General features: G+C 43.7%; 1 protein-coding gene across 3 annotated transcripts in view; it reads right to left on the bottom strand.

Moving 5' to 3' along the window:
- The window catches only part of IFT43 (intraflagellar transport 43), an 86,404-nt gene that overhangs the window by 52,640 nt on the left and 9,561 nt on the right, over window positions 1-24,203 (bottom strand). For all 3 annotated transcript variants that reach the window (XM_027120094.1, XM_027120093.1, XM_027120095.1), the window contains exon 3: window positions 1,071-1,135. In XM_027120094.1, the coding sequence (XP_026975895.1) occupies window positions 1,071-1,135 (65 nt within the window). The remainder of the gene's footprint in view (window positions 1-1,070; window positions 1,136-24,203) is intronic.

Raw genomic sequence — 24,203 nt, 5'->3', positions numbered from 1 at the left:
TGTGTGTGTGTGTGTGTGTGTGTGTGTGTGTGTGTGTGTGTGTGTGTTTAGAGCTGGGGAGTGGAAGGGAGGAGGAAGGGGGGAAAACTGGAAAAAAATATTTTTGATAGTGCTATTTTGAAGGTAACAACTGCTGAAGGAAATTCTGAACAAAAGTAATGACTCTTCTTTGAGAAAAAGAAATTCCTTCCCTGAGTTTATCGTTGGCCATCACACTGGTGTAGTAAACGTATATACATACATACATGTATATTGGTTTACCTTTCGTCTGAGACTTACTACAAGGGATTAAAGACCAAAATGATTTGTAATCCAGCAGTAACTAACAGGCAAGTCCATTCTGTTTAGAAAGTAACTTTAAGAGCTTCCCTGGTGGCAGAGTGGTTGAGAGTCCGCCTGCTGATGCAGGGGACACAGGTTCGTGCCCCGGTCCGGGAAGATCCCACATGCCGCGGAGCGGCTGGGCCCGTGAGCCATGGCCGCTGAGCCTGCACGTCTGGAGCCTGTGCTCCGCAACGGGAGAGGCCACAACAGTGAGAAGCCCGCGTACCGGAAAAAAAAAAAAAAAAAAAAAAAAAAAACGCCGAAAAAAAAAAAAAAAAAAAAAAAAAAAAAAAAGGAAGTAACTTTAAGAAAAACACAGAATGTTAGAATACGGAGGAACTTTGAAAACATGCCAAGTGAAAGAAGCCAGTCATAAAGGACCACGTAACATATGATTCCATTTACATGAAATGTCCAGAATAGGCAAATCAGAGAGACAGAAAACAGGTTGGTGGTTGCCTGGGGCTGGGGAGGTTGCAGGGGGACACAGGCAGTGACTACTAATGGGTATGGCGTTTCTTTAGGGGGTAATAAAAATGTTCTAAAAGTGATTGTGGTGATGACACTACAGCTCTGAAAATATACTAAGAACAGCTGAATTGTACCTTTCAAAGGGGTGAATTGTAAGGTATATGAATTACATCTCAGTAAAGCGGTTATAAAAAATAAAAGAACAACACAGGAGCACAGTGTCCCCTGCCCGCCCCCCGCCCCCGCCCCCCACCCCGTGACCTGCCAGCACTCACTTGGAAGCCTTCATGGAGTCATCTGCCCAGCCTCCTTGCCTGCGTGGTGGCTTGGGAGGGGGAGCCTGCAAGGGAAGAGACGTCAACAAAACAGTCACCCAAGACCAGCGTTCAAGCACACAGGGCTGAGGTTAAGGTAACCTAAACCAACCTTCTGAAACCTTCAAATGCAAATACAATACTATGAAACCTGGGTGCTTTCGTACCCTTCTGGAGGACAATCTGGCAACGTCTACTGAAAGCCTTAGAAATGCTCACACTTTTTGAGCCAGCAATTCTAACCCCAGGAATTTATCCCAAGGAAATAATCAGAGAGAAACACAATGTCATTTTTGAATATAATGAATAACTGGATGTCAATAAGGAATTTAAGTAAATCACGGAATACACATGTGAAAATACTATGCAATAATAAAAAACTGTATTAAAAAGGAATTAATGATATGAGAAAGTTCAACATGTGCTAACTTTTTAAAACATGTTCAAAATAGTAGCTATATGCTTCTAATTTTGTGAAAAGATCACTAACACAGAACATGTAGCGTTAATCAGCTATCAGTGCATGAATGAGAGGATCCAGTGAAAGAATTATGGCGATTCCTTTTTCCTTCTTTATGCTGTTGTGCATTTTCCAATTCCTTTTTACCGTCAATTTATATCACTTTTATAAAAAGAAAAGTAATAAAATAAAAATATAAGAGAGAGGCTTGCTTCAAAGACACAAACTCAAGTGGTGGGTTAAAAAGCTACTCAAGTTATTTGGGCAGGAAGCATTCACCTGCAATAGATACATCCACAAACCCAAGTGCAGGAATTCTTGTAACTATTTTTGATTTTGTGGGCCGCACAGTCTCTGTTGCAGCTACTCAACTCTGAAGCTGCAGGGCAATCAAACCACAGACAAGAAGTAAACACCTGGGTGTAATGTGTTCCAATAAAACTTTACAGAGACAAGCAGTGGGCCAAATTTGGCGGGAAGTATTCTGCAGACTCCTGCGCTAAAATCACTGTAATGCCCTTTCAATCTGTTGCTTAAAACCTAGCTTGCAGCTTTTTAAGACAACATTCCCTCAATATGGTGAAATACCTTTTAACTTTTGATATTTTTATTTTACACCAAGATGTGTTTCCTTTCCTGCTTCTCTGGTAGCACCCCAGCCTGCCAAGGACATGTTCCATCTAGAGACGGAGTCTTTCTGCGGGATGAAGCAGAAACTATTGGAAAGGCCTGATGGAGGAGAAGGCAAGTCCTGGAAAGCCTGCATCCAACTCAGCTCCTGGGAAACCTAAGTAGTACTTTAGAGAAAACAAACTTGAGTAATGAGGTTCTGTACTCTCAGAAACAACAAAAATGTAGAAGTAGAAAACGCACTATTGCTTGTCTCTCTCGGGGGGAACCCAAAGAAGATGAACGAAGAGATCCCCACCATTAATTCCCAGTCCATGCATCCTTTTTTAGTATCCCTGCCACACACAATCACCGGTCCCCAGGCTGGATGGAGAAGCCTTCCATCCCAGGACCCCTCTTCCCTTAGACACAGGTGACTGAACCAGGGCTGCACCAGTCAGAGCCAGTCACAACCAATCAAGTTCTCTGTCCCAGGAATCTGGAACTGAAGCTCAGAGGTTAGGCTGCTCAGACAGCACTGAGTGTTGGAACTATAAGGACCAGCTGGAATCAGAATAAGCCCAAACTACCACAAGCCAAAGTTGTGTATAAGCAGAGACCAAGAACGTTGTCTTGTTCAGCTCTTACCATGTGGAAGGCATTGCAAATGTTAAAGAGATTGGAACTGAACCATATCGGGCCCCTACAGGAGGTTTTAAACGAATCTGGCCCACAGCTTTCTTCCCTATGCTTTTCCAGATAACATCCCACTTTCCTTTACCCAAGGGTAGGACCATCTTGTGACAATGTGCATTCCTGAATTTGGAGGTCCCAACTAGGAACTGCATATTTGGTTTGGCCATACAGTGGTTTTTGTCTGTTTTTAAATTTAAACTACCATTCTAAAAATTGTAAGATTTCCACACAAAACAGGACTCTCCGGCTTCTCTCGGAAAACTGGAAACTCTAGCAATGCTGGGGCTGAGAAGCAGCCGCCCTCTGGTGACTGGACACGTGCATTCTAGCTCGCCACGGCCCCCACCCGCTCTGTCTCTCTCCTTCCTGCTGAAGTCAGGTGCCAGTTGACATCTATTACGATGGCGGTTGTGCTGTTGTTTCTCTTCCAGTACAGAATTCTCTCTCGCTTCCTAGGCCTACTGGAAGTGGGAAAATGAAAGCTATGTCAGATGTTTTGACAAAAATGGGAACAAGCATATTTCTTGGGTGGAAGTGAGATCTTTTCTTACCACGTCAGTGTGCACACTGCAGGTATGCCTGTGTCTAACCCCCAGTCCCACTTCACTCACCCAGGTGCCCTGCCTAGCCCCTGTGGCATCTGAGTGTGTGGCCCTGGAACTAGCTTCTCAGAGCTGGGATCCCCTGTTGTCTGCTCTTTGCTCTGGGTGTTGGACAGAATAAACCCACGTGAAATCCGTGTTGCCATGGTGTCAGGAGGCCCAGGCCTATTTGGCACTTTTCCACTGATAGTCTACAAGAAGAAGGGAAGGGGTCTGGTGGCCTTGGCAAGGTTTCTCAACCTGTGTGTCCTGACCCCACCTCTGCTTTCTGCCATGGGGTGTAGGTGACAAGGGGGACAGGAGGGGACTTCCCTGGTGGCGCGGTGGTTAAGAATCCGCCTGCCAATGCAGGGGACTTGGGTTCAATTCTTGGTCCAGGAAGATCCCACGTGATGCAGAGCAACTAAGCCCGTGCACCACAACTACTGAGCCTGCGCTCTAGAGCCCACGAGCCACAACTACTGAAGCCCGCACGCCTAGAGCCTGTGCTCCGCAACAAGAGAAACCACTGCAATGAGAAGCCCGCGAACCATATTGAAGAGTAGCTCCTGCTTGCCGCAACCAGAGAAAGCCCGCACACAGCAACAAAGACCCAACGCAGCAAAAAAAAAAAAAAAAAGGTGGTGGTGGACAAGAGGAGCGGGGATTGAACTGGGGAGGGATTGTGAAAGATTAGGCATCGTGGGAAAGGAGCATAAGTGACATAAATTTAGGTCAAAACTCACTCCTTTGAGTAACCACTGAGCTGTTGAGGGATTAAATTAGTGACTATATGGTAAATGCTTAGAGCAGTGCCTGGCACATAACAAGTACTATATCTTCACTGTTAGCAGCAGCAGCAGCATCACTAATGTCAATATTTGAAAGGTTAGGCCACGTGTAATAACATATACTGTACCATTTGGAAAAGAGGGGGAATAAAGACTCCTCTGAGCCTGGCCTGAGCTGTCATTTTGACTACTGATGCATCATATGGTTAATAAAGTTCCCTAAGATTCCAAACCCCCAAATGATCTGCTTTCTCTTCTTTAACCACAAACCCCAGAAAGTCACAGCTATTGGAAGGATGAGTGAGAATCCCTTCGGCCTAGACGTAACACAAAGACACTTCTTTTCTCATCTTCTTTCCACTCCGAAACAGTGCCAGCTGCTAAATTAGGACAGCAGCTTCGAAACAGAAAGACCACCACACAAGAGTCACTCCTCCGCAGCCGAAGAATTTAACAACTAGTCCCCAAATCAAAGGGGCTTTTGCACTAATAACTGAAGACTTCCGGAGTTGACATAATGTTGTAAAAACCGTATAGGCTGCTTTTCCTTGAGATCACCTGGGAGAGGAAGAGTTACAAAGTACTTCTCTGCACCAAATGGGGCAGGGTTATAGTGGCCTTCCCTGCTCCCCACTGGGAGTCCTGGCCAACCTCTGAGAGAGCACTGAGGTGGCCGGGAGATGGGGGGCGGGCAGAACTCAGCTCTCTGCAAGGTAGGGCTTGGGTGTTTGGCGGGAGATGTCTCTCCTGATGGGGAATCCTTATGGTCATGATTTAATACTCTGAGTCCTAGGATAAGAAATTCTTCGTTTTTTTTTTTTTTTAATAAATACTCCCTACTATGAGTCTTGTTACGGGCACACACAAATACCCTGTCTCCGGGCTTCCCTGGTGGCGCAGTGGTTGAGAGTCTGCCTGCCGATGCAGGGGCCACGGGTTCGTGCCCTGGTCTGGGAAGATCCCACATGCCGTGGAGCGGCTGGGACCGTGAGCCATGGCTGCTGAGCCTGCACGTCTGGAGCCTGTGCTCCGCAACGGGAGAGGCCACAGCGGTGAGAGGCCCACGTACCACAAAAAAAAACCAAAACAAAAAACACAAATACCCTGTCTCCATGAGACAGATGTAATTAACCATTATTACCAAGTGACAAAGGCTTCTCCCCATAATTCAACTTTGTTCCTATGTGGGGAGCTGAGCACTGTCCTACACGCATCAGGTGAGTTAGAAAAAGCAGAAGACGTCATTCCTGTCCTCAAATGATACCCCGGGTCCAATGAGGCTGGAAAGAGGCAGAATTCAGGGTGTATCAGGTCTGTATGAAATCTATGTGATGGACATTGGGCTTAATCTGAAAACGCCAAAGCCACACTGGAGTGGGGAGGTAGGTATCAGGGATGGAGGAACTGACAGTCCTTCCAGCGAGAGGCTGCATCAGGGTCCAAAGGTGAAGCTGAGGAGGAATCCCTCAGCCCTGGGGCAGTTCCACTAAACTCTGCAGTTTTCTCGTCACCTTTGGTGGTTTTTATTGGGCCACACTCTCCTGGGGCATCATTCAGACAGCGCTCTGACAAGCGTGCATACGTTTGCAAGGCCTGACTGAAGGCTACACAGAATCGTACCAGCGTGGGAAGTGCTGAGGACGAGGAGGTTGACGGAAGCTTTATGGAATAAGTGGGGCTGGCCCTGGATTGGAAAGATAAGCAGAAATGTAAAGGAAAAGCATTCCAGAAGCAACCAGATGCAAGGTGCAGTGACACCAGGATAGCACATAACACTCAGGCTGTAGCAAATGCTGTTCACTGATCACTGTACTGGTCAGGGTCCAAGGTCCTCAGCACCTATCACTGTACAACGCAGGCTGGAAGCGAAAGCTGATGCAACTTGATCACAATGGAGTAGTTTAAAATTAGGTGCAAATGATCTTTGAAACGTAAGCGGGTGACTGGTTTTTCACAATACAATTTCAAAGGTCTGGTGGGTTCTTTTGCATGGACAGTCCAGCCCCTGAATATCTGGCTGCTCTCCCTAAGAGCTATGACGACGTCATCGAGACACCTGTTAGCACAGTTTCAGAAAGAGCGCCGCGGCCCTCCCCCCACGACGACGTGAAACACAGGACACACTCTAGACCAAGACCCTGCTGTTGCTCCTTTTAGAATCAGCTGCCAGAATTGCTGTGCTCTCCCTGCCTGTGGTGACAGATCAGATGCTGGGCGGCTCTGGGAGCCTGAATGCCCTCCCCAGCTCACTGTCAGAGCCCAGTCCTCACAGAAAGTGCTGAGAAGTTGTCACCCTTCATTACGGACCCCACCATTTGGGCCAGGGGTCCTTCCCTCTCCTGCCCACCAGGTGTGGGTAGGACAAGAGGAGACATGAATGTGTGAGTTATTATTTCTCAAATCTTGTGCGTCTGGGTTCTCTGTGTAATGACCTGGGCATTTAAAGAAAAAGGAATTTACTCTTGCTCCATCCTTGAAACTAGAAACTTAGTCTAAGACAGCTGTGGCTTTTTTTTTCACCGAGCCCACCAACTCCACAATCCTCCTTGACCAAGCACCTGGGAAGACATTACCCATCTGTATGAGGTATGACTCTGGAATAAATCTGTTTCCTATCCCTGTGTTAGGAAGGAGGGAAAAACAAACAAACAAACAAATAAACCCAGATGGGTGAGAGAGAGTAGAGCTCGAATGATCTTAAAAGCCAGAAAGAAGAGAGGACCTAGACCTAGAATTCAAAAGTCCTGGCTTATCCTTTAAATAAGGCATGGCCCCAAGACATCTGCTGGGAAAACGATTTCCAATTTTGGCAGATTTACCGCCAGGTAACATTACCCAAACTTGTTTTTAAAAAAGAAAGAGTCTTAAAATGTGCAACCCCAGGAGGGACAGAAATAGGAGCGGGTGACGGTAGCCCTTAAGCAGTGCATCCCTCGTGTTCTCTCTTAAAAGCTGGAGTCACGTCTCCGAGTGTGGGAAAGCAGCACGGCCTGCCGGGGCTGCCGCCTGATGGACGGAGGGGGCAGGACCCCGCATAGCTCCTGGAGAGAAGCAAAAATGTGCTCTCTCCAAAAATAAACAGGGGCAGAAATGACTGCGAGTAAAGGGGTGGAAGCACGTGACTGGTGGTTGCGGTCCTGAAATACCAGCTTTCTACAAAAAGGAGCCGATGAGAGGCAGAGAGCAGGAAATTCAGGAAACGGCCACTTTATATGGTCTCATCCGAATGGGCCAGGATTCAACTAACTGGAATTACCAAGTCACAGGGAGCCTTTAGGGCTAGACTTGTTTCTGATCTTTATATGGTTCCCCCAGATTCTTAAGATGCCGAAATAGAAAAGATACTGCAGTGCCAAAAAAGGAGCCTTTCGAGTTTAGAAACTTCTCACACACTCTCAGAAGTCCTGGAGAAACCCCACAATGTGAATCAGTCCAAAATCCAAACGGCAGCCTGTTTCAAAAAGCCAGTCCAAACACACGCATGAATTCCCCAAAGAAAAGGCATTCAGTTAAGCAAGAGCCACTGCACACCTCCCACCTCCCACCTCCCATGTCCAACCCTTGATTTCTGGCTAAAAACAAACTTCCTTTCCTTCCTCCAGCAACCTGACGGAAGACCCAGGAAAGCTGCTCTTATGTGCTTGAGGAGAGAGAAGACTAACATTTATTAATAGGTGCGCACACTGCAGGGGCTGCATTTATTCCTCAAATCTGTCCACCAGGCACAGTTCCATCTCTGCCAATTTCTTCCTCCAGCCTCAACCTGGGTCTGACAACTAATTCGTCACAGACCTGAGTCTTCCCCTCACGGGTTTAAGGTCATGGCAGGTAATGGAGCATGCAAGCTTATAACTGAACCCTTATGGATAAATGTAGCTCTTTCAAGCTGAAATGGACATAGCAAGATGCGAACTCTATTTTAGTATAAGACAGAAACCTGATCATCAATAGATGCTAAAGCCATTAGGTGAAAGACTGATTGACAGGGAACTGGACATTCTCTTGATGCCAAAGAATCGCCCCACACATTATGTGCCAGGTGCGAGGGAGAAAATGTTCCTTGACAACAGAGATATCTGTCAGCACCCTAACTCAGTGATCACACTTAGCACGTCAACAATGGGGACGTGATGTGCTACCACCTGAGGCATACAGTGCCACCCAGGAAAAGATACTGCCCCAAGCATTCAGCTGGAATGTAAGCAAGCCTTCCAATCTGACTTCCGGCTTACTGCAGATCAGGTGAAAGAGGAGGAAGTTCAGTGACACTAGGAAAAAAGAATCAGAAAAGCCAGCACAAGGGAAACTCTGAGAATAACTGGCCCAAACTCTTCAAAAAGTTAATACCATTAAAAAGGGGGCTGGGGTGGAGACTATTCCAAATTTTTTAAAAGAGACTTAAGAGAGAGAAACTTAGTAGAGTGGTTCTTGATTGGATCCTGGTTTGAAAACAGTTAGCTATAAAAGATATTCTGGAGACAACTGAGGGAAATGAATATGGCCTGGGTAATAGATGGTATTAGGGAATTGCTAATACTGTTAGGTGTGGAGTTGTGGATTTCTACGAAAATGTCCCTATTTCTCAGAGATATATGCTGAAGAATTTAAGTGACATTTCATGATGTTTGCTTTGAAATAACTCAGCAAAAAGTTATATATAAAACATGTAAATACATATTTTAAAATATTTAAAAAATTATCATTCAAGCAAATACAGCAAAATGTTGAAAACAATTGAACCTAGGTGGTGGGTGTATGTTGTTCATTGTACTATTGTTTCTACTTTTCTGGATGTTTCAAATTTTAATGAAAAGCTAAAGGTAAAAAAGAAAAACTAGATGCATGAAGTTCAGATTAACAAAAGAGAAAAAAGACAGGGGTGGGGAAGAGGAGAGCACCAGTACGAGGGTTGTTCGTAGGTGTATCTGCTCAATGAAGACCTGTGCTGAACAGGAACAGGGACCTTCTCCACTCTGTGGCTGGGAACTCCGAACACCAGTACCCTGAGGGCCAGAAAACAACTCTACACCCAAAAGGTAAGGTCAGATCCCTGCCAGGACTAGACATGACGGGAGAATGAGTTTCTAAATAAAAGTGCCTCCCCGCACCTCTCACCCCACCCCCAATTTGCTGTGGATTGTGTTTTAATTGTGCATATATGCATATGTGAAATTTGGGTAAGGAAAAAAATGTGGTAGAAAGAACACTAGACCAGACTGCTTCTAGTCTGGGCTCTAGTCCTGACTCTGCCACTACCTAGTTTCATGATCCTGGATTTTAACTCATAGTAGAAGTGATTCCTCCCAATTCTACAATTCTGTGATTCTCTGAGTCTATGAATTGTATTTTTCAATTCAGGGAGAGGGTATCTAGGCAAAAAGATGTAAACGATGACATGAAATGTTTATATTCAATCTGAACTTGTATGAAGCGGGTGGGGACAAAAAACAGAGAAGAAAAGGTTACAGGGAGAAACGAGAATACGTAAGCACACAGATTTGATCAGTGGTGAATAAGCCAACCTAGCCAATGAGAAAGAATACATTAACTAATTGATAGCTCATAATTATAATAACAGCCAACATCTACTGAGGGTTTACTCTATGCCAAAGCTTTAGAAGGATTACTTTGCAGAATCCCCGAGACCCTGTGAACTGTCCACTACTGTGCAACAAGTTTACCCACGAGGAAACTGAAGCTGAGAGATTAATTTAAAATCATCCTAGCAGTAAGAAATGAAGCAAGGATTCAAATCCAATTTGGTTTCTGACACCAAAGCTTGGCACTGAACCAGATGATACATGATTTCCCAGACGCTAGGTTCATGCCAGCTAGAACAGGAGTGAAAGGACACAGCGGCTACAGAAAAGAATCTGTCTGGACTGGAACAAAGTGCCCAAGAACAAGAGAGACTAGATCAATGACAAGGTTAAGACCTGGGAAGACCAAACCAAAAGGACCACCTCCTTCATATATCTTCTGGGCACAAAGTACAGTTGACCCTTGAACTACACAGGTTTGAACTATGCGGGTCCACTGATATGCAGATTTTTTTCAGGAAATACAGTACAACACGATCCGTGGTTGGTGGAATCCATGAGGAACCATGGATACGGAGGGTGGACTGTGGGACTTGACATCCACCGATTTTGATATCCATGGCGGGGAGTCAGAGGAGGTGTCCTGGAACCAAATCTATATGCACTGATAATATAAATATGTTCAGTAAGACAGGAGGAACAGCAAGAGGCTTGGTCTAACCCTTACGTCTTTAGTGAGGCAAGATGAGGGAAGGGTTAAGGGTAAAGTCAGGATTAAAAAGTGATGCCAAAAATAAACCTTAACAGCTTGAGCACTATGCCAAACTGTGTTAGGCTGAATTTAATATAAATCTCTGTACTTAGAAAGTAGCTGTCTCTTTACTGCATGTCACAGATACTCTCCACATACCAACAGCGCAGTAGCTTTGAAGAATGAGTGACTGGGGGGCAGGGGGGAGGGAGTTTGCCAGAAAGAAGTAGAGAGGGAAAGCTATAGTTTTCAAGTTATAGTTTAAGGGGGAGGGGAGGGAGGAGAGGGACAGGAGGGAAAGGAGGGATGGTCCTGGGCTCAGATTCTAGAATCCTCACTTTTTAAGCTAGGTAGCCTTGGGCTAGTCACACCTTCACTAAGCCTCTTTTCCTCCTGCACAAAATGAGAGTGATCACGAGTCTGTTACAGACCCACTCTTGGGCACAGAGCAAACACTTAATAAGTGCTGGTGACAGTGGCTACTATATTATTTATAAGAAATGATAAAAGTAATGAAATGCAGCCTTTGGAGGAAAAAAATCCTTAATGCCCAGGGTTGAGACAACGGGAAGATTGGGGGAGGTAAACATAGCAGGGCCTTTTATTTGGGACTGCCTTGCACAAGTTTCATTCCAGGGGTCCAGCTCTTACCTAGTCCAGCTTCCCTGAACAGAGAGAAATTCTTTCAAGTTGCCTGAACCAAGAGGAGGAAGTCACAGTCCCTCTGCTCACTGAGAAATAAATGTGATGTTCAGGCAAACACAGTATCTGGCGATTACTCTCGTGGTGTCACACTCCCCCCAGTATTCCCACATACCCTATCATAAAAAGACCCAAATCCCATATCTCAATACAGTCATCAAACTGCCCACTTCAAATGACTCATGGGATAGGGCTGCCAGCCATTTGTTAAAGAGGCTGATCCAAAGAGAACAGATTTCAGCCCCCAAAATCATTCTTAAAATTCATCCTGGATGTTCTTACCTTGGGTGGCATCCTCTTAAGCTCAATTACATCCCTCTGGGTCATCCGAAATCAGCTTTCTTGGGTCTATACCTTCCACACACTTATAAAGAAATACCCTGTTCCCCCAGACTTTCTTCGGTTCAGCCAAAATAAACATTCCTTTCAACTTGCATCATAAATCAAAACCTATAGTTTTTGTCATTCTCGTAACTCCTTTCAGTTTGTTAAAACCCATGTGCATGTGTGTAACCGGAAGGACGCACAGTGTGGAGGATGTGAGTTCCCAGCACTCCAGGAAGCGAGCCCTCCCGGCACCTGTGACTTCGGATAAGCAGAGCCTAGACTTGCTACCTCAACCCAATCCAGACTGGGATAACCTGGAACAGAAGGAGAGCAGAGAAGCAAGCTGTAACCTTGCTGCTTTAGGAAACCTGATCTCTCACAATCCCTCAAGGGCATTGATGGAAAAGAAGTGGAGGGAGCGTGGAAAAATATTAACCCTTGCGTCATTTGAAGTGGGCAGTTTGAGGACTGTGTATTGAAATATGGGATTTGGGTCTCTTTATGATAGGGTACGTGGGAACATTTGGGAATATTCCCCATCCTGTGGGATGCAGAGAGGAATGCCCGTCCAAATCCCTACTCTGTTCACCGCTGTGAGACCACGGACAACACAGGCCTCGCACTGCAGTCCTTTACCCTGCGGTGGCCCTGGAGGCGAGGGAAGGTGCTCTGGGCGAGACCAAGTCATGGCTGGCAAATTAGCACACACCTCACTACCTCTCCTCACAAGATTTCAAGGGAGCCCAGCAACCCTAAAATATTGTTTTAACCTTCTAGAACTGTGTTTCCTAGACTTCCAGATTTCATGGACAGCCAGTATTTCGAAAAACAAACTTTGTTTGTGGGGGTGGGGGTGGGATGTGGTTGGCAGTATCGAGTTCACAGCTTTTAATTTTGTTAAGAATCTTTAAAAAAAACAACACTATTTCCTCTCACCACTATTTCATTAAAGAAGGGATCTGTTCAAGCTCCCCAAATTAGGAAGGACACAAACCAGAATAAAGAATGGTCCTTGATGGTGAATAAATTTAGTTTATGAAAAACGTGCTACATTGTTCTTGGTTCTCTCATTTTGGAAAAAAACATCCTCCTAGACCAGTGTTAAGACGTGCTATGCTCTCTCTCTTCTTCAGCTTTTCAGTCCAAGCCCAAGGTTGATTTCTCAGGCTCTCTTCCCACCCTTTCACAAACGAGAAAGGCGTAAGGCCATCCGCTCGACTGCTCCCAGGTGACAATGGCCTGGTGCAAAAGGCATGGCCTGGGTACACGTAACCCGTAAATCTTCCTACTCAGCTGACGTACAGCACTGTATAAGTTGAAGGGGTACAGCATAATGATCTGATGTACACACATCATGAAGTTATTATTACAGTACGTTTAATGAATATCTATCATCTCATATAGATGCAGAATTAAAGAGATAGAAAAAAATTTTTTCTTGTGATGAGACCTCTTAGGATTTACTTTCTTAACAACTTTCATATATATCATACAGCAGGGTTCATAGTATTTATCATGTTGTACATTAAACCCCTAGAACTTATTTATCTTATAACTGAAAGTTTATATCTTCTGACTGCCTTTGTCCAACTCCCCCTCCCCCCACTCCCACGCCCACTCCCACCTCTGGTAATCACAAACCTCATCTCTTTTTCCATGAGTCTGCTTGTTTTTGAAGTATAATTGACCTATGTTAGTTCCTGTTACACAACACAGTGATTCGATATTTCTATACTTTTCCAAATGATCACCACGATGAGTCTTGTCACCATACAAAGATATTACATAGTTACTACTATATCCCTCCACACTGTACATTTCATCCCCATGACTCATTTATTCTGCAGCTGGAAGTTGGTACCTTTTAATCTCCCTCACCTATTTATTTCCTCCCCCGCCCCCTCCCCTCAGGCAAACACCTGTTTGTTCTCTGTATCTATAACTTCAGAGTTCTTTCTCGACTACCTTTACAGAGTGTTCAGCACAGCACCTGCAAGGATTAGCTCTTACATCATGGGGACTGAATCCCATGTCTCTGGGCCTCTTGCATACCCATGTTTCTGATCATTACTCCCAAATCACCAGGGATGTTAGAACACGTCCTGTCTCAATAGCTAAGGCACCTGAATGCCCGTCAGTTATTCCAAGAGAAAGTGTTTGTTGTTTCTGCACCAACCACTCTCATTCGTTTCTTGCCAACAGTACCACTTGAAAAAAAAAACCACAGTGTAGTCTGAAACAATCCAAAAGCAACTGACAGCTTCTGGATCCAGTAATGGGGGAGCAGTTTGTATTCAACTCACCTTCACACAGATACCAAGTATAAACTCTGGACAAAATATAGAAAACAACTATCTGAAGGCACTAGTGGGCAAACAAAAGCAGTAGGGAAACTGGAGGGATCTGATCCTTGAAAGACAAGAACTGCACTGGGTAAAAATCCATGTTTAAATGGATTTTCCCTTTGAGTGCACTCTCCAGTCTGGGCAGCAACTGAGCAGCTAGAATTCAAGCAGGAAGCTGCAGTTTTATTGGTTTGAGGACAAATTTGGGGCTGCCAGAGTCACTAAAGATAGACAGGGAGAAATCCTGGGAAGGAGTTAGCCCCAAATCTGCATATAAACTCCCCTAAAATCCTTTGGTCATGGAGGAGACTCCAAGAAACTCAGTGAAAAGCAATTGCTGAAGGGCTAAAAATAAAAAAGAGTGGAGGTAAAATTTCAGCTGCTGCCCACTGCAGGCAAGACACAGATTGGAATATGAGTTCCAGGTTAAAGGTACTTGATACACACCTTGGATTTTCCACTGAAATCCCAGAAAAACCACACCTTAGGAGTAAAGACCACGTCCTGGGTCTATGGGATTTGCTCTGGGACTAAAGGCAAAACCAAAACAGACCTGACCTAGCAAAACCTAAAACCAAGTCTTCACAAATTCAAGGTGATCTGAAAATAATTCAACTGCCTGCTAAAACAAAAATCAACACTTTTCAAAGAAAGGTAACATAATCCAGAGTTTCTACAACGTATTATCCAAAATGTCTGGCATATCAACAAAAATTACTAGACATGTGAAGAAACATGACCTATAGTCAAAAGTAAAAACAATAAAAACTGACACCAACATGACCCAGATATTGGAATTAACAGACAAGGGTTTTAAAGCAGCTATTATAAATATATGTTCAAGGATTTCAAAGATGGTCATAATGAATGAACAAATGGGGAATCTAATAGAGAAATAGAAGCTATGTAAAAAAAAGAAATGGAACTTTAGAATTTAAATGTTCAGTATCTGAAATGAAAAGTTCAGTTTGAAGACAGCAGAGGAAATGATCAGTGAACCTGAAGACAGATCAACAGAAAATATCCAATCTGAAGAACAAAAAGATAAAGGAAAGGGGAAAATTAACAATGCTTCAGGGACAAAAAAAAAACCACACAGGACAAACCGAAGGGACAATATCAAGCAGTTTAACATACAGGTAATTGGAGTCCCAGGAACAAGGAGAGACAAAGCAGAGCAGAAAACATATTAGAAGTAATAATGGCCTAAAATTCTCCAATTTCGTGAGACATATTGACTTACTGACCTAAGAATCTCGGCAAATCCCAAGCAGAACAAATACAAAGCAAATCAGCTAGGCACATCACAGTCAAACTGCTGAAATCCAAAGATGAAAAGGAAGCTTTAAAGCAATCAGAGGAAGGAGAAAAGACTTACATAACGGAGAACAATCGTCAGAAACAATGAAGGCCAGAAGACAAAGGAATGACAATCTTTAAAGTGCTGAAAGAAAAAAATGTTCAGTTCAGAATTCTATATAGATAGAAAAGATCCTTCAAAAATGAGGGTGAGGGCTTCCCTGGTGGCGCAGTGGTTGGGAGTCTGCCTGCCGATGCAGGGGACATGGGTTCGTGCCCCGGTCCGGGGGGATCCCACGTGCCGCGGAGTGGCTGGGCCCGTGGGCCATGGCTGCTGCACCCGCGTATCCGGAGCCTGTGCTCCGCAACGGGAGAGGCCACAGCAGTGAGAGGCCTGCGTACCGCAAAAAAAAAAAAAAAAAAAATGAGGGTGAGATAAAAATATTTTTAGATAGAGCAAATAGAGAAGTTGTTCTTGGCAAATCTGTACTGCAAGAAATGCTAAGGGAAGTTCTTCGGGATAAGGAGAAATGACACTAGATGGAAATTTGGATCTACAGAAGGAGATGAAGAACAATTATAATGGTAAGCATATGGGTGATAAAAGACTATCTTTGCCAAAGCAATCGTGAGAGAAAAAAACGGAGCTGGAGGAATCAGACTCCCTGACTTCAGACTATACTACAAAGCTACAGTAATCAAGACAATATGCTACTGGCACAAAAACAGAAATATAGATCAATGGAACAGGATAGAAAGCCCAGAGATAAACCCAAGCACCTATGGTCAACTAAGCTATGGCAAAGGAGGCAACAATATACAATGGAGAAAAGACAGTCTCTTCAATAAGTGGTGCTGGGAAAACTGGACAGCTACATGTAGACGAATGAAATTAGAACATTCCCTAACACCATACACAAAAATAAACTCAAAATGGATTAAAGACCTAAATGTAAGACCGGACACTATAAAACTCTTAGAGGAAAACACAGGAAGAACACTCTTTGACATAAATCACAGCAAGATCTTTTTGGACCCACCTCCTAAAGTAATTGAAATAAAAACAAAAATAAACAAATAGGACCTAATGAAAATTAAAAGCTTTTGCTCAGCAATGGAAACTATAAACGAGACAAAAAGACAATCCTCAGAATGGGAGAAAATATTTGCAAATGAGTCAACGGACAAAGGATTAATCTCCAAAATATATAAACAGCTGATGCAGCTCAATATTTAAAAAAAAACAACCCAATTAAAAAAGGGGTGGAAGACCTAAATAGGCATTTCTCCAAAGAAGACACAGAGATGGCCAAGAGGCACATGAAAAGCTACTCAACATCACTAATTATCAGAGAAATGCAAATCAAAACTACAATGAGGTGTCACCTCACACTGGTTAGAATGGGCATCATCAGAAAATCTACTAACAGCAAATGCTGGAGAGGGTGCGGAGAAAAGGAAACCCTCTTGCACTGTTGGTGGGAATGTAAATTGATACAGCCACTATGGAGAACAGTATGGAGGTTCCTTAAAAAACTAAAAATAGAATTACCATATGACCCAGCAATCCCACTACTGGGCACACACCCAGAGAAAACCATAATTCAAAAAGACACATGCACCCCAATGTTCACTGAAGCACTATTTACAAAAGCCAGGTCATGGAAGCAACCTAAATGCCCATTGACAGACGAATGGATAAAGAAGATGTGGTACATATATACAATGGAATATTACTCAGCCATAAAAAGGAACGAAACTGGGTCATTTGTAGAGACGTGGATGGACATAAAGTCTGTCATACAGAGTGAAGTAAGTCAGAAAGAGAAAGGGCAAATATCGTATATTAACGCATATATGTGGATGGAATCTAGAAAAATGGTACAGATGAACCGGTCTGCAAGGCAGAAATAGACACAGATGTAGAGAACAAACGTATGGACACCAAGGGGGGAAAGCGGTGGTGGTGGGATGAATTGGGAGACTGGGGTTGACATATATACACTAATATGTATAAAATAGATAACTAATAAGAACCTGATGTATAAAAAATAAATAAATAACATTCCAAAAAAAGGTTCTCTTTTTTCTTAATTTCTCCAAGTGACAACTGTTTAAAGTGAAATGACAATTGTATTGTGGGTTTTATAAAGTATGTAGTTTTAAAGTACATGACATTACTAGCACAAACGATAAAAGGGGACAAATGGATTTATACTGTCACAAGGGTCTCACATTTTATGTGAAGTGATATAATACTAACACTAGCTAGCCAGTGGTAAGTTAAGGATGCATATTCTAATCCCTAGAGCAACCACTAAAAAAATAGTATAAAAAGCTATACCTAAAAAGCCAACAGAGGGATTAAAATGGAATATAAAAGCAATCAGCCAAACACGGTGACATAATTCTCTATCATGCTGGGTAAAGGCATGTGACCAGAAATGTTTCAGTCTATCACCAATCACATTCAACATTAGTCTGAACCCTTTTCCTGTAAAGTATCATTATTAAGAGAATATTTTACTATCATTCTGCTCCTTCTCAGTAATTACTGACATGCCACATAATGAGAAGAAATCTAGCCTAGCTAATGATGTCAATGAGGCTTTCTGCCCACAATCCTATGGTTCCCAAGCAGATTAGACATTCTCTATTCACAGCCCACTCTTTCCATCTCCTTGCCTCTCTTAAATCCTGGCTTTCCCCCATGGACTTCATTTCTCCTGCAGCTCTTTCAAGTACAGCCTGTTCATTTTTTGAAACCCCACGAACAAGGGTCCCAAGGTAACCCTCCTGTCTCGCTCCCCAAAGTTCCTCTAGACCATTACTCTTTCAAATTATTATGGAACATTTTTCTGAAACTCATATTGTTCAGCTACATTGCATCTCTTACCTTCTTCATCCCTGTCACAAATAATTGCCTGAGCACACATTGAGCAAAAACGTGGGCATTCCTCCCCCAACACTAGTGCCATCATTCTAAGTCAAGTCAAGGTTCACATGAACAGTTCATCTAATGCTTAGCCTCATAGTTCCCTGATCCTTTAAATGCCAATGACCTTGCTACTTTTTCGAACTCATACGCTGGAGCTGCTCCAATCTGAAATACCTAGTCCCTTCCTCCCCTCCTGATCTAAGAACTTCCTTCTTGGTTTCTCTTCCTTCCCTATCAACCCAGCTCACTTCCATGGTCCTGATGGCATTCATGTCCTACATTTCCCCTAGAGCTCCCCTGAACCTGGATCAAGCCAATCCTATGCCTTCACTGCGTCAATACCTAGCCTGCTGAGGGGTGTTGGAGAAAACTGCACAACCATGCAAATTAAGGCTTCACAAGCTCATGTTTTGCCTTCTCTCAGCTGGGTCCTACCTGGGCTCCCTGCTTCCAGTCTCACCTTCCTCCAGTCTGTACTCCACCCCTGCCTGCACGGGACCCTAGGAGTTACAGAGAGTTCTAGACAGGAGTTACAGAGTTCTAGATAGGGAGGAGAAGCTAGCTCTCAATCAGGAGGCGTGTCTATGCAAGCATTTCTAACAAGAACTCCAAGAAAGAAACCTGAATGTCCAAGGCCTAGTAACTTGGCTGTGATTTCTTTTCTCATTACAACTATTTACTTTCATATCCATTTTGAATTCATAATTTTGAATTTTTTTTCTTAAAGAAGGTCTCTAAATTGTATAAATTTCAGGACCCACGAAACCTGGATCCATCCCTGACCAATTACTGTCAACGTGCTCTTTCTAAAATGCAAATCTGTCTCTCTTCTCTGCTTAAAATCCTCATACATTTGCACCTGGAAATAATGAAGGGTCTATGTGCCACACAAAGGAATCAGAAGTTCTTCCTGTATGTTCCTCTTAGAGACCCCAGATTATATGATATATGCTGGTAACTCCCACATCTGTTAACACTCGTTTCCAACTTTCTCTCTTAAGCTCCAGACCAAATTTTCAACTGTTTACTCAACAGATCTCTTCGAAAATCCTGAAGGCAACTCACATTCAACATGCCCCAAATTGAAACAATCATCTCTTCTTGGTCCCCGCACTGCTGAGACTCTTTAAGTTCTCAGTCTCAGAAATATCATTATCCATTCAGCCTTTTCGGCTACAAATGGAGTCAACTCCAGACATTCCTTCTCTCCTACTTCCAACAGTCCATCTGTTACTACCTCTTACCCATCTTCCCTGAAAAATGTCTCTGGGCACTGCCCTCTCCTCTTCACCTCTCTGCCAGGCTTTATTTATCGTTTCCCAAAGTAAGGTACGCACGCCACTGGTGTAAGCAAGGTGACTGGAGGTGGCACATGGATGTGCCTCTTAAAAATAGCCATATGTGTATTTTAATGTGTCCTGGGAAAAACATAACTATCAAAAACTGTAGTTTCTTTTCAAAAATAAACGCATTTAAGTATAAAAAGGGAGGTGATTTAAAGAAAATTGTTAACACTAAGGCGAGTGGTATGTGGATACCCGGAACTGCAAAAACGATCTGGGAATGCCTGAAGTTTGGGAACACTGCCTGGTTCATGGCTCATCATCTCAGGAGGAGATGCTCCAACCGCCTCCCACTGGTCTCCCTGCCAACAAGTTCTCGCCCTCTAGACTATCCTCCACATAGCTGCCAGCTTCACTTTCCTAGAAAACAAAGTCAATAACATTTTCCCTGCTTTAAAATCTTTGTGGAATCCCTACAACATATAAAATAAATCCAAACTCCTCCACTTGGAATGCAAGGCCTTCATTCCTAAGACACTAAGTTGTTCACTGTGCCCTGGAAACACCAAGCCCCTTGACGCATGCCTTGGAACAGGCTTTTCCCGCTGTCCTTCCCTCTTACTGGCAAATCCCTCCTCGTTCACTGCAACCCACCTCAAGGGTCACCTCCTTTGGGATGCCATCCCTAAGTCCCAGGCAGGGTTGGTTGCTCCTTCTGTGCTCCCACTCTCTGATGCCACTTAAATATCATAATTTTTTGCTCTAAGTGTGTGGGTCGATATAACTAGAATACGAAGTTATCTTATTCATTTTTGCATTGGAAAGTGTATATTATATTAAATGTAGGATAAATAAGTGAATAAATAAATGAAGGAATAAAGTTCTACTTTTAAATACATCAATAAAAATATATAGGAATGGATGGGCAAAAAGGAGTATGGGGGATGGAGTCCTCCGTTATCGCTGGTGAAGAATAAAAAACAGGAAGAGATATGGGAAAAAGAGAAAGAGGAGGGAAAAAAGGAGAAACAGAGGAAGGCTCAATAACAGAGGAAAAGGAAGAAAGAGACCTGGGAAGGAGACAGGGAGGCCCTTTACATTTGGTGGTGAGTACATGAGCATCGTAACCTATCCACTGAATTCCTTCAGCAAATATTTACTGACAGCCTGCCCGCTGTGTGGTCCTGTGCCAGGTGCACATGGCCCCTTCTCTGACTGCTCCCCTGTGAAAAAAGGGACCCCTAGTTGCTCAATCAGACAGACCCTGCTCCAGAGGGAAGGTCTCGCCTTCCTGGACTCTCCTGACCCCTGAGTCCCTGACACTGTCCCTTACCTGCGCTCTGGACAGCACAGGGGCCTGGTGACGCCCTCTCCCCTCTGGCCACTCCTCCTCCTTCCTTGGCCGTGTGTCCCTTAAACATGGGGGTTCCTCGGATTCTGGCTGAGAGCCTCTCCTCTTCTCTCTCTACAAACTCTCCCTTCCAGAGCTGGGCTCTCATTTACCACCTCGATACGAATGGCTCCCAAACCCTTAGCTCCAGCTCAGAGCCCAGTCCAAAGCATGAGTCCCACACATCAAAGCCTCCCGGACATCTCCAGATGGTGGTCCCACAGGCCCCTCAAGCTAATCTGCCCCTGAGCTGAACACAGCATGCTCCACGCCTGGTTCTCATTCACTGAGGACCTACAAAGTGCCAGGCTCAGGGGAGCGAACAGGAGCTTCTGGAGTGTGCAATTAGTGAGGGAGATGGACCCAAATAATTACACAGACATACAGTTACAAACCGCGGTTGGGGTGACAGGAAAAAAAGTAAAAAAGAAAAAGAAAACACCACCAACAACAAAAAAACACTACCAGAATACAATGCAGGGAGCTAAGTTAAATGAGAAGGTAATATTCTCATTAAATAGAAGAAGGGATATTCAAGCTGAACCCAAAGAAGAAGTTGGAGTCAGCCCAGCAAAGAGCATGGGTAAGTATTCCAGGGAATATTCTATTCTGTTCTATTCTATTCTATTCTGTGGAATTACAGTACTCTAAGGAACCAGAATAGGGAACTGTACAAGCAAAGTAACGACTCCCTGTGACTGCCACAAGGTAGCCGCTGTGAATGAGGCTGGAGACATACATAGGAAGGCCCAAATCACAAAGGGGCAAAGTAAGCATTTGGGATTTTTTGTTTTAAGGGCAATGGGTGTCCTTTAAAGGGTTTTGAGTGTGAAATGAATGATGCGTATTTTATAAAACCACCAGAGCTGACTGCAGGAGGGCAATAATACAAAAGGAGAGACCAGTTATGAGGCAACTGACTCAGTCCAGGAGAGTTTATAGTGGTTTAAGCCATTTCTCTAATTCTCAATTTATTTTTTTCCTAACAGAATACTATTTACAGCCAAAGATTCTGAGAAGTCTTTGCTCTGGGAACCTTGCCTGAATATAAGTCAATTTTCATTGCAACAAAAGTATCATTACCATGAAAATTTTCACATGCCAAAAAAAAAATCTCTAAATATAAGCCAGTAGTCTACTTACCCCCAAAGAAGTCAAACCAAATTCCAATACTATGATTCCATATCTGACCCATACCAAATGGGTCAGGTATGACCTATGGCTGTTAATCATGTGTATGCAAATTAGGAACACTGAGACTACAACAGGTATTCTCATCTTACTTGAGGCAACGCAGTAGTAATAGATCACAGGCACTAACTGGGCTTGTATCATTGATCCACTTACACACACTTATATTAAGCATCTAGCATACACTTGTAATTACTAGAATCTGGGTGACAATCTCTTATTTTGTGAAATCAAAAGACATTTTCTAAATCCTATCAGATCATGACTAATTCAAAATTACTTCCATGATTTCTCTCCTAGAGTTACCAGGATCTAATACACACACACACACACACACACACACACACAATCTATCCTTAGAGGAACCGAGGAATTTTTAGGACATAAATTAAGTGTGAACACTGCGAACTACTGATCTACTAAGCCCCTCCTTAAAAAGGATGAGCCAGAAGAGTTCCAAGCCATCAATACTATACTCAAGCACTTCTCAGAGGTTTCCTGACCAGAAAACATAAACGCATAGAGAGAGAAGTGTAATGGTTGCACTGAAGATGCATCTGTGAAAGACAATGCTAGAAAAATATTGAAAGGTCACAGTCTAAACTTCATAATATTACCAATTATTTCAGTGTCATATAAGAAATGTTGGTCTCACATGGTTCATTTGTCAAAAAAGGCAAGGGGGCTGGTTTTTGAATATTTGAAAAACATCACACTGCTTGTAAAAGTCACTGAGGACCACTATTCCATCGCCTGTATGGTCAACTGCTCCACTAACAAATCCCACGTGCCATGCTCTCTCCTTGGCCTCCAAAACTTGGCATATGCTCATCCCTCTACTTGGAATATTCTCCCCTCCTTGGCCCATCCTGGCCCCTTCCCTTGGCTAACTTCTAGTCATCCTTCAAGTCTCAACTCAAACATGGTTTTTTCCTAGAAAACCTTTCCAGATTTCCCCAAAAGTAAAAGGCCTCGATGAAGGCATTCGCATATCTTTCTGTGTTCACCCCCACCTGGCACTTAATTCTCTGCAGCCCCCAGATCGAGGTTCAGAGAGGACAGGGAGCATGTCTGGTTTGTCACTGTACTGCCAGTGCCAAGCACAATGCCTGGCACACAGAAAGCTCTCAATCAAGTTTCATAAGCAAATGAATGAAGAAATGAATGGATGTTACCTTCTACTCCAAGGTCACTGAGGTCACCAAGGTCACTCCTTGCCCTCCTCATTTTTCTACCCATATGCCCCAGAACAACAAAATGATGTTAAGTCAGCAACTAAGGATCACTCTTTGGAAAGACAGCCAATCTCTAGACAGAGGGTTAGATTTTGAAAAGAAGATGAAAAGGTATTAGCAAACAACTGGTCAAGGAGACATACAAAATGGGTCTTAAGCAGCACAAAGAATTCTCACCAAAAGGATTTTTCATCCAAATGTTTCTTTGCCCTAAGAGCCAGTTAGTTCAATGAAATAAGAATATCTCTGTATCTTGAACAGAACGGCAATTGAAGATAAACTGAAAATACCTTCTAATTCTCATGTGACACAGTTAATGACAATAATAGTTAGCACGCGGCGGGCGCTGTCCTAAGAGCTTTGTACATTCTCTTATTTAATCCTCCAGCAACACTAGGAGATAGCTACTACTATTATTCCGTTCAGCAGATGAGCAACAGGCTCAGAGTGGTTAAGTAACTTGCCTAGAACATACACCGAGGAATTGGCAGAGCTGGGATTAAAGACAAAATGATCATCGTTTCTACTTCTTAGGTTGTGTAGATAATAACAGTGGCTAACTTAAGGGAGCACTGAGCTAAATAAACTCTTACATGTAGTTCTGACTTAACCCTCCCCACAGGTGAGGGAGAGAATTTTAAGTGATCTTCAAGCACCATATTTCTGGTAGGAAGCCAGCTTTACACGTAATACACAGTAGAAGGAGGCACGAGGCATCGTACTGGAGCGCTGAAAGAGACCGAGTAAGCGCTGGAGGAGAATCTTGAGACGCTATTTCCAATCGCATGATCTACCCCGGGGATGACGTTCCCGCCCACATAGTGGCCAGCCCCAGGGATGGGTCGGGAATGCACATCTGCCCACCCCGAGGGAGAGTTCAAAAGTGAGGCATACGGAGCATGACCTAAAGATGAAGTGTGGAAAACGCATTCCTCGTCAACGGGTTCCACGTCGGA

Source organism: Aethalodelphis obliquidens, unplaced genomic scaffold (assembly GCF_003676395.1).
Source record: "Aethalodelphis obliquidens isolate GAN/ISIS:26980383/991018 unplaced genomic scaffold, ASM367639v1 scaffold21, whole genome shotgun sequence".
Taxonomy (NCBI): domain Eukaryota; kingdom Metazoa; phylum Chordata; class Mammalia; order Artiodactyla; family Delphinidae; genus Aethalodelphis; species Aethalodelphis obliquidens.
Note: the sequence above shows the minus strand (reverse complement) of the source record. Positions and strands in the feature narration are given on the sequence as shown.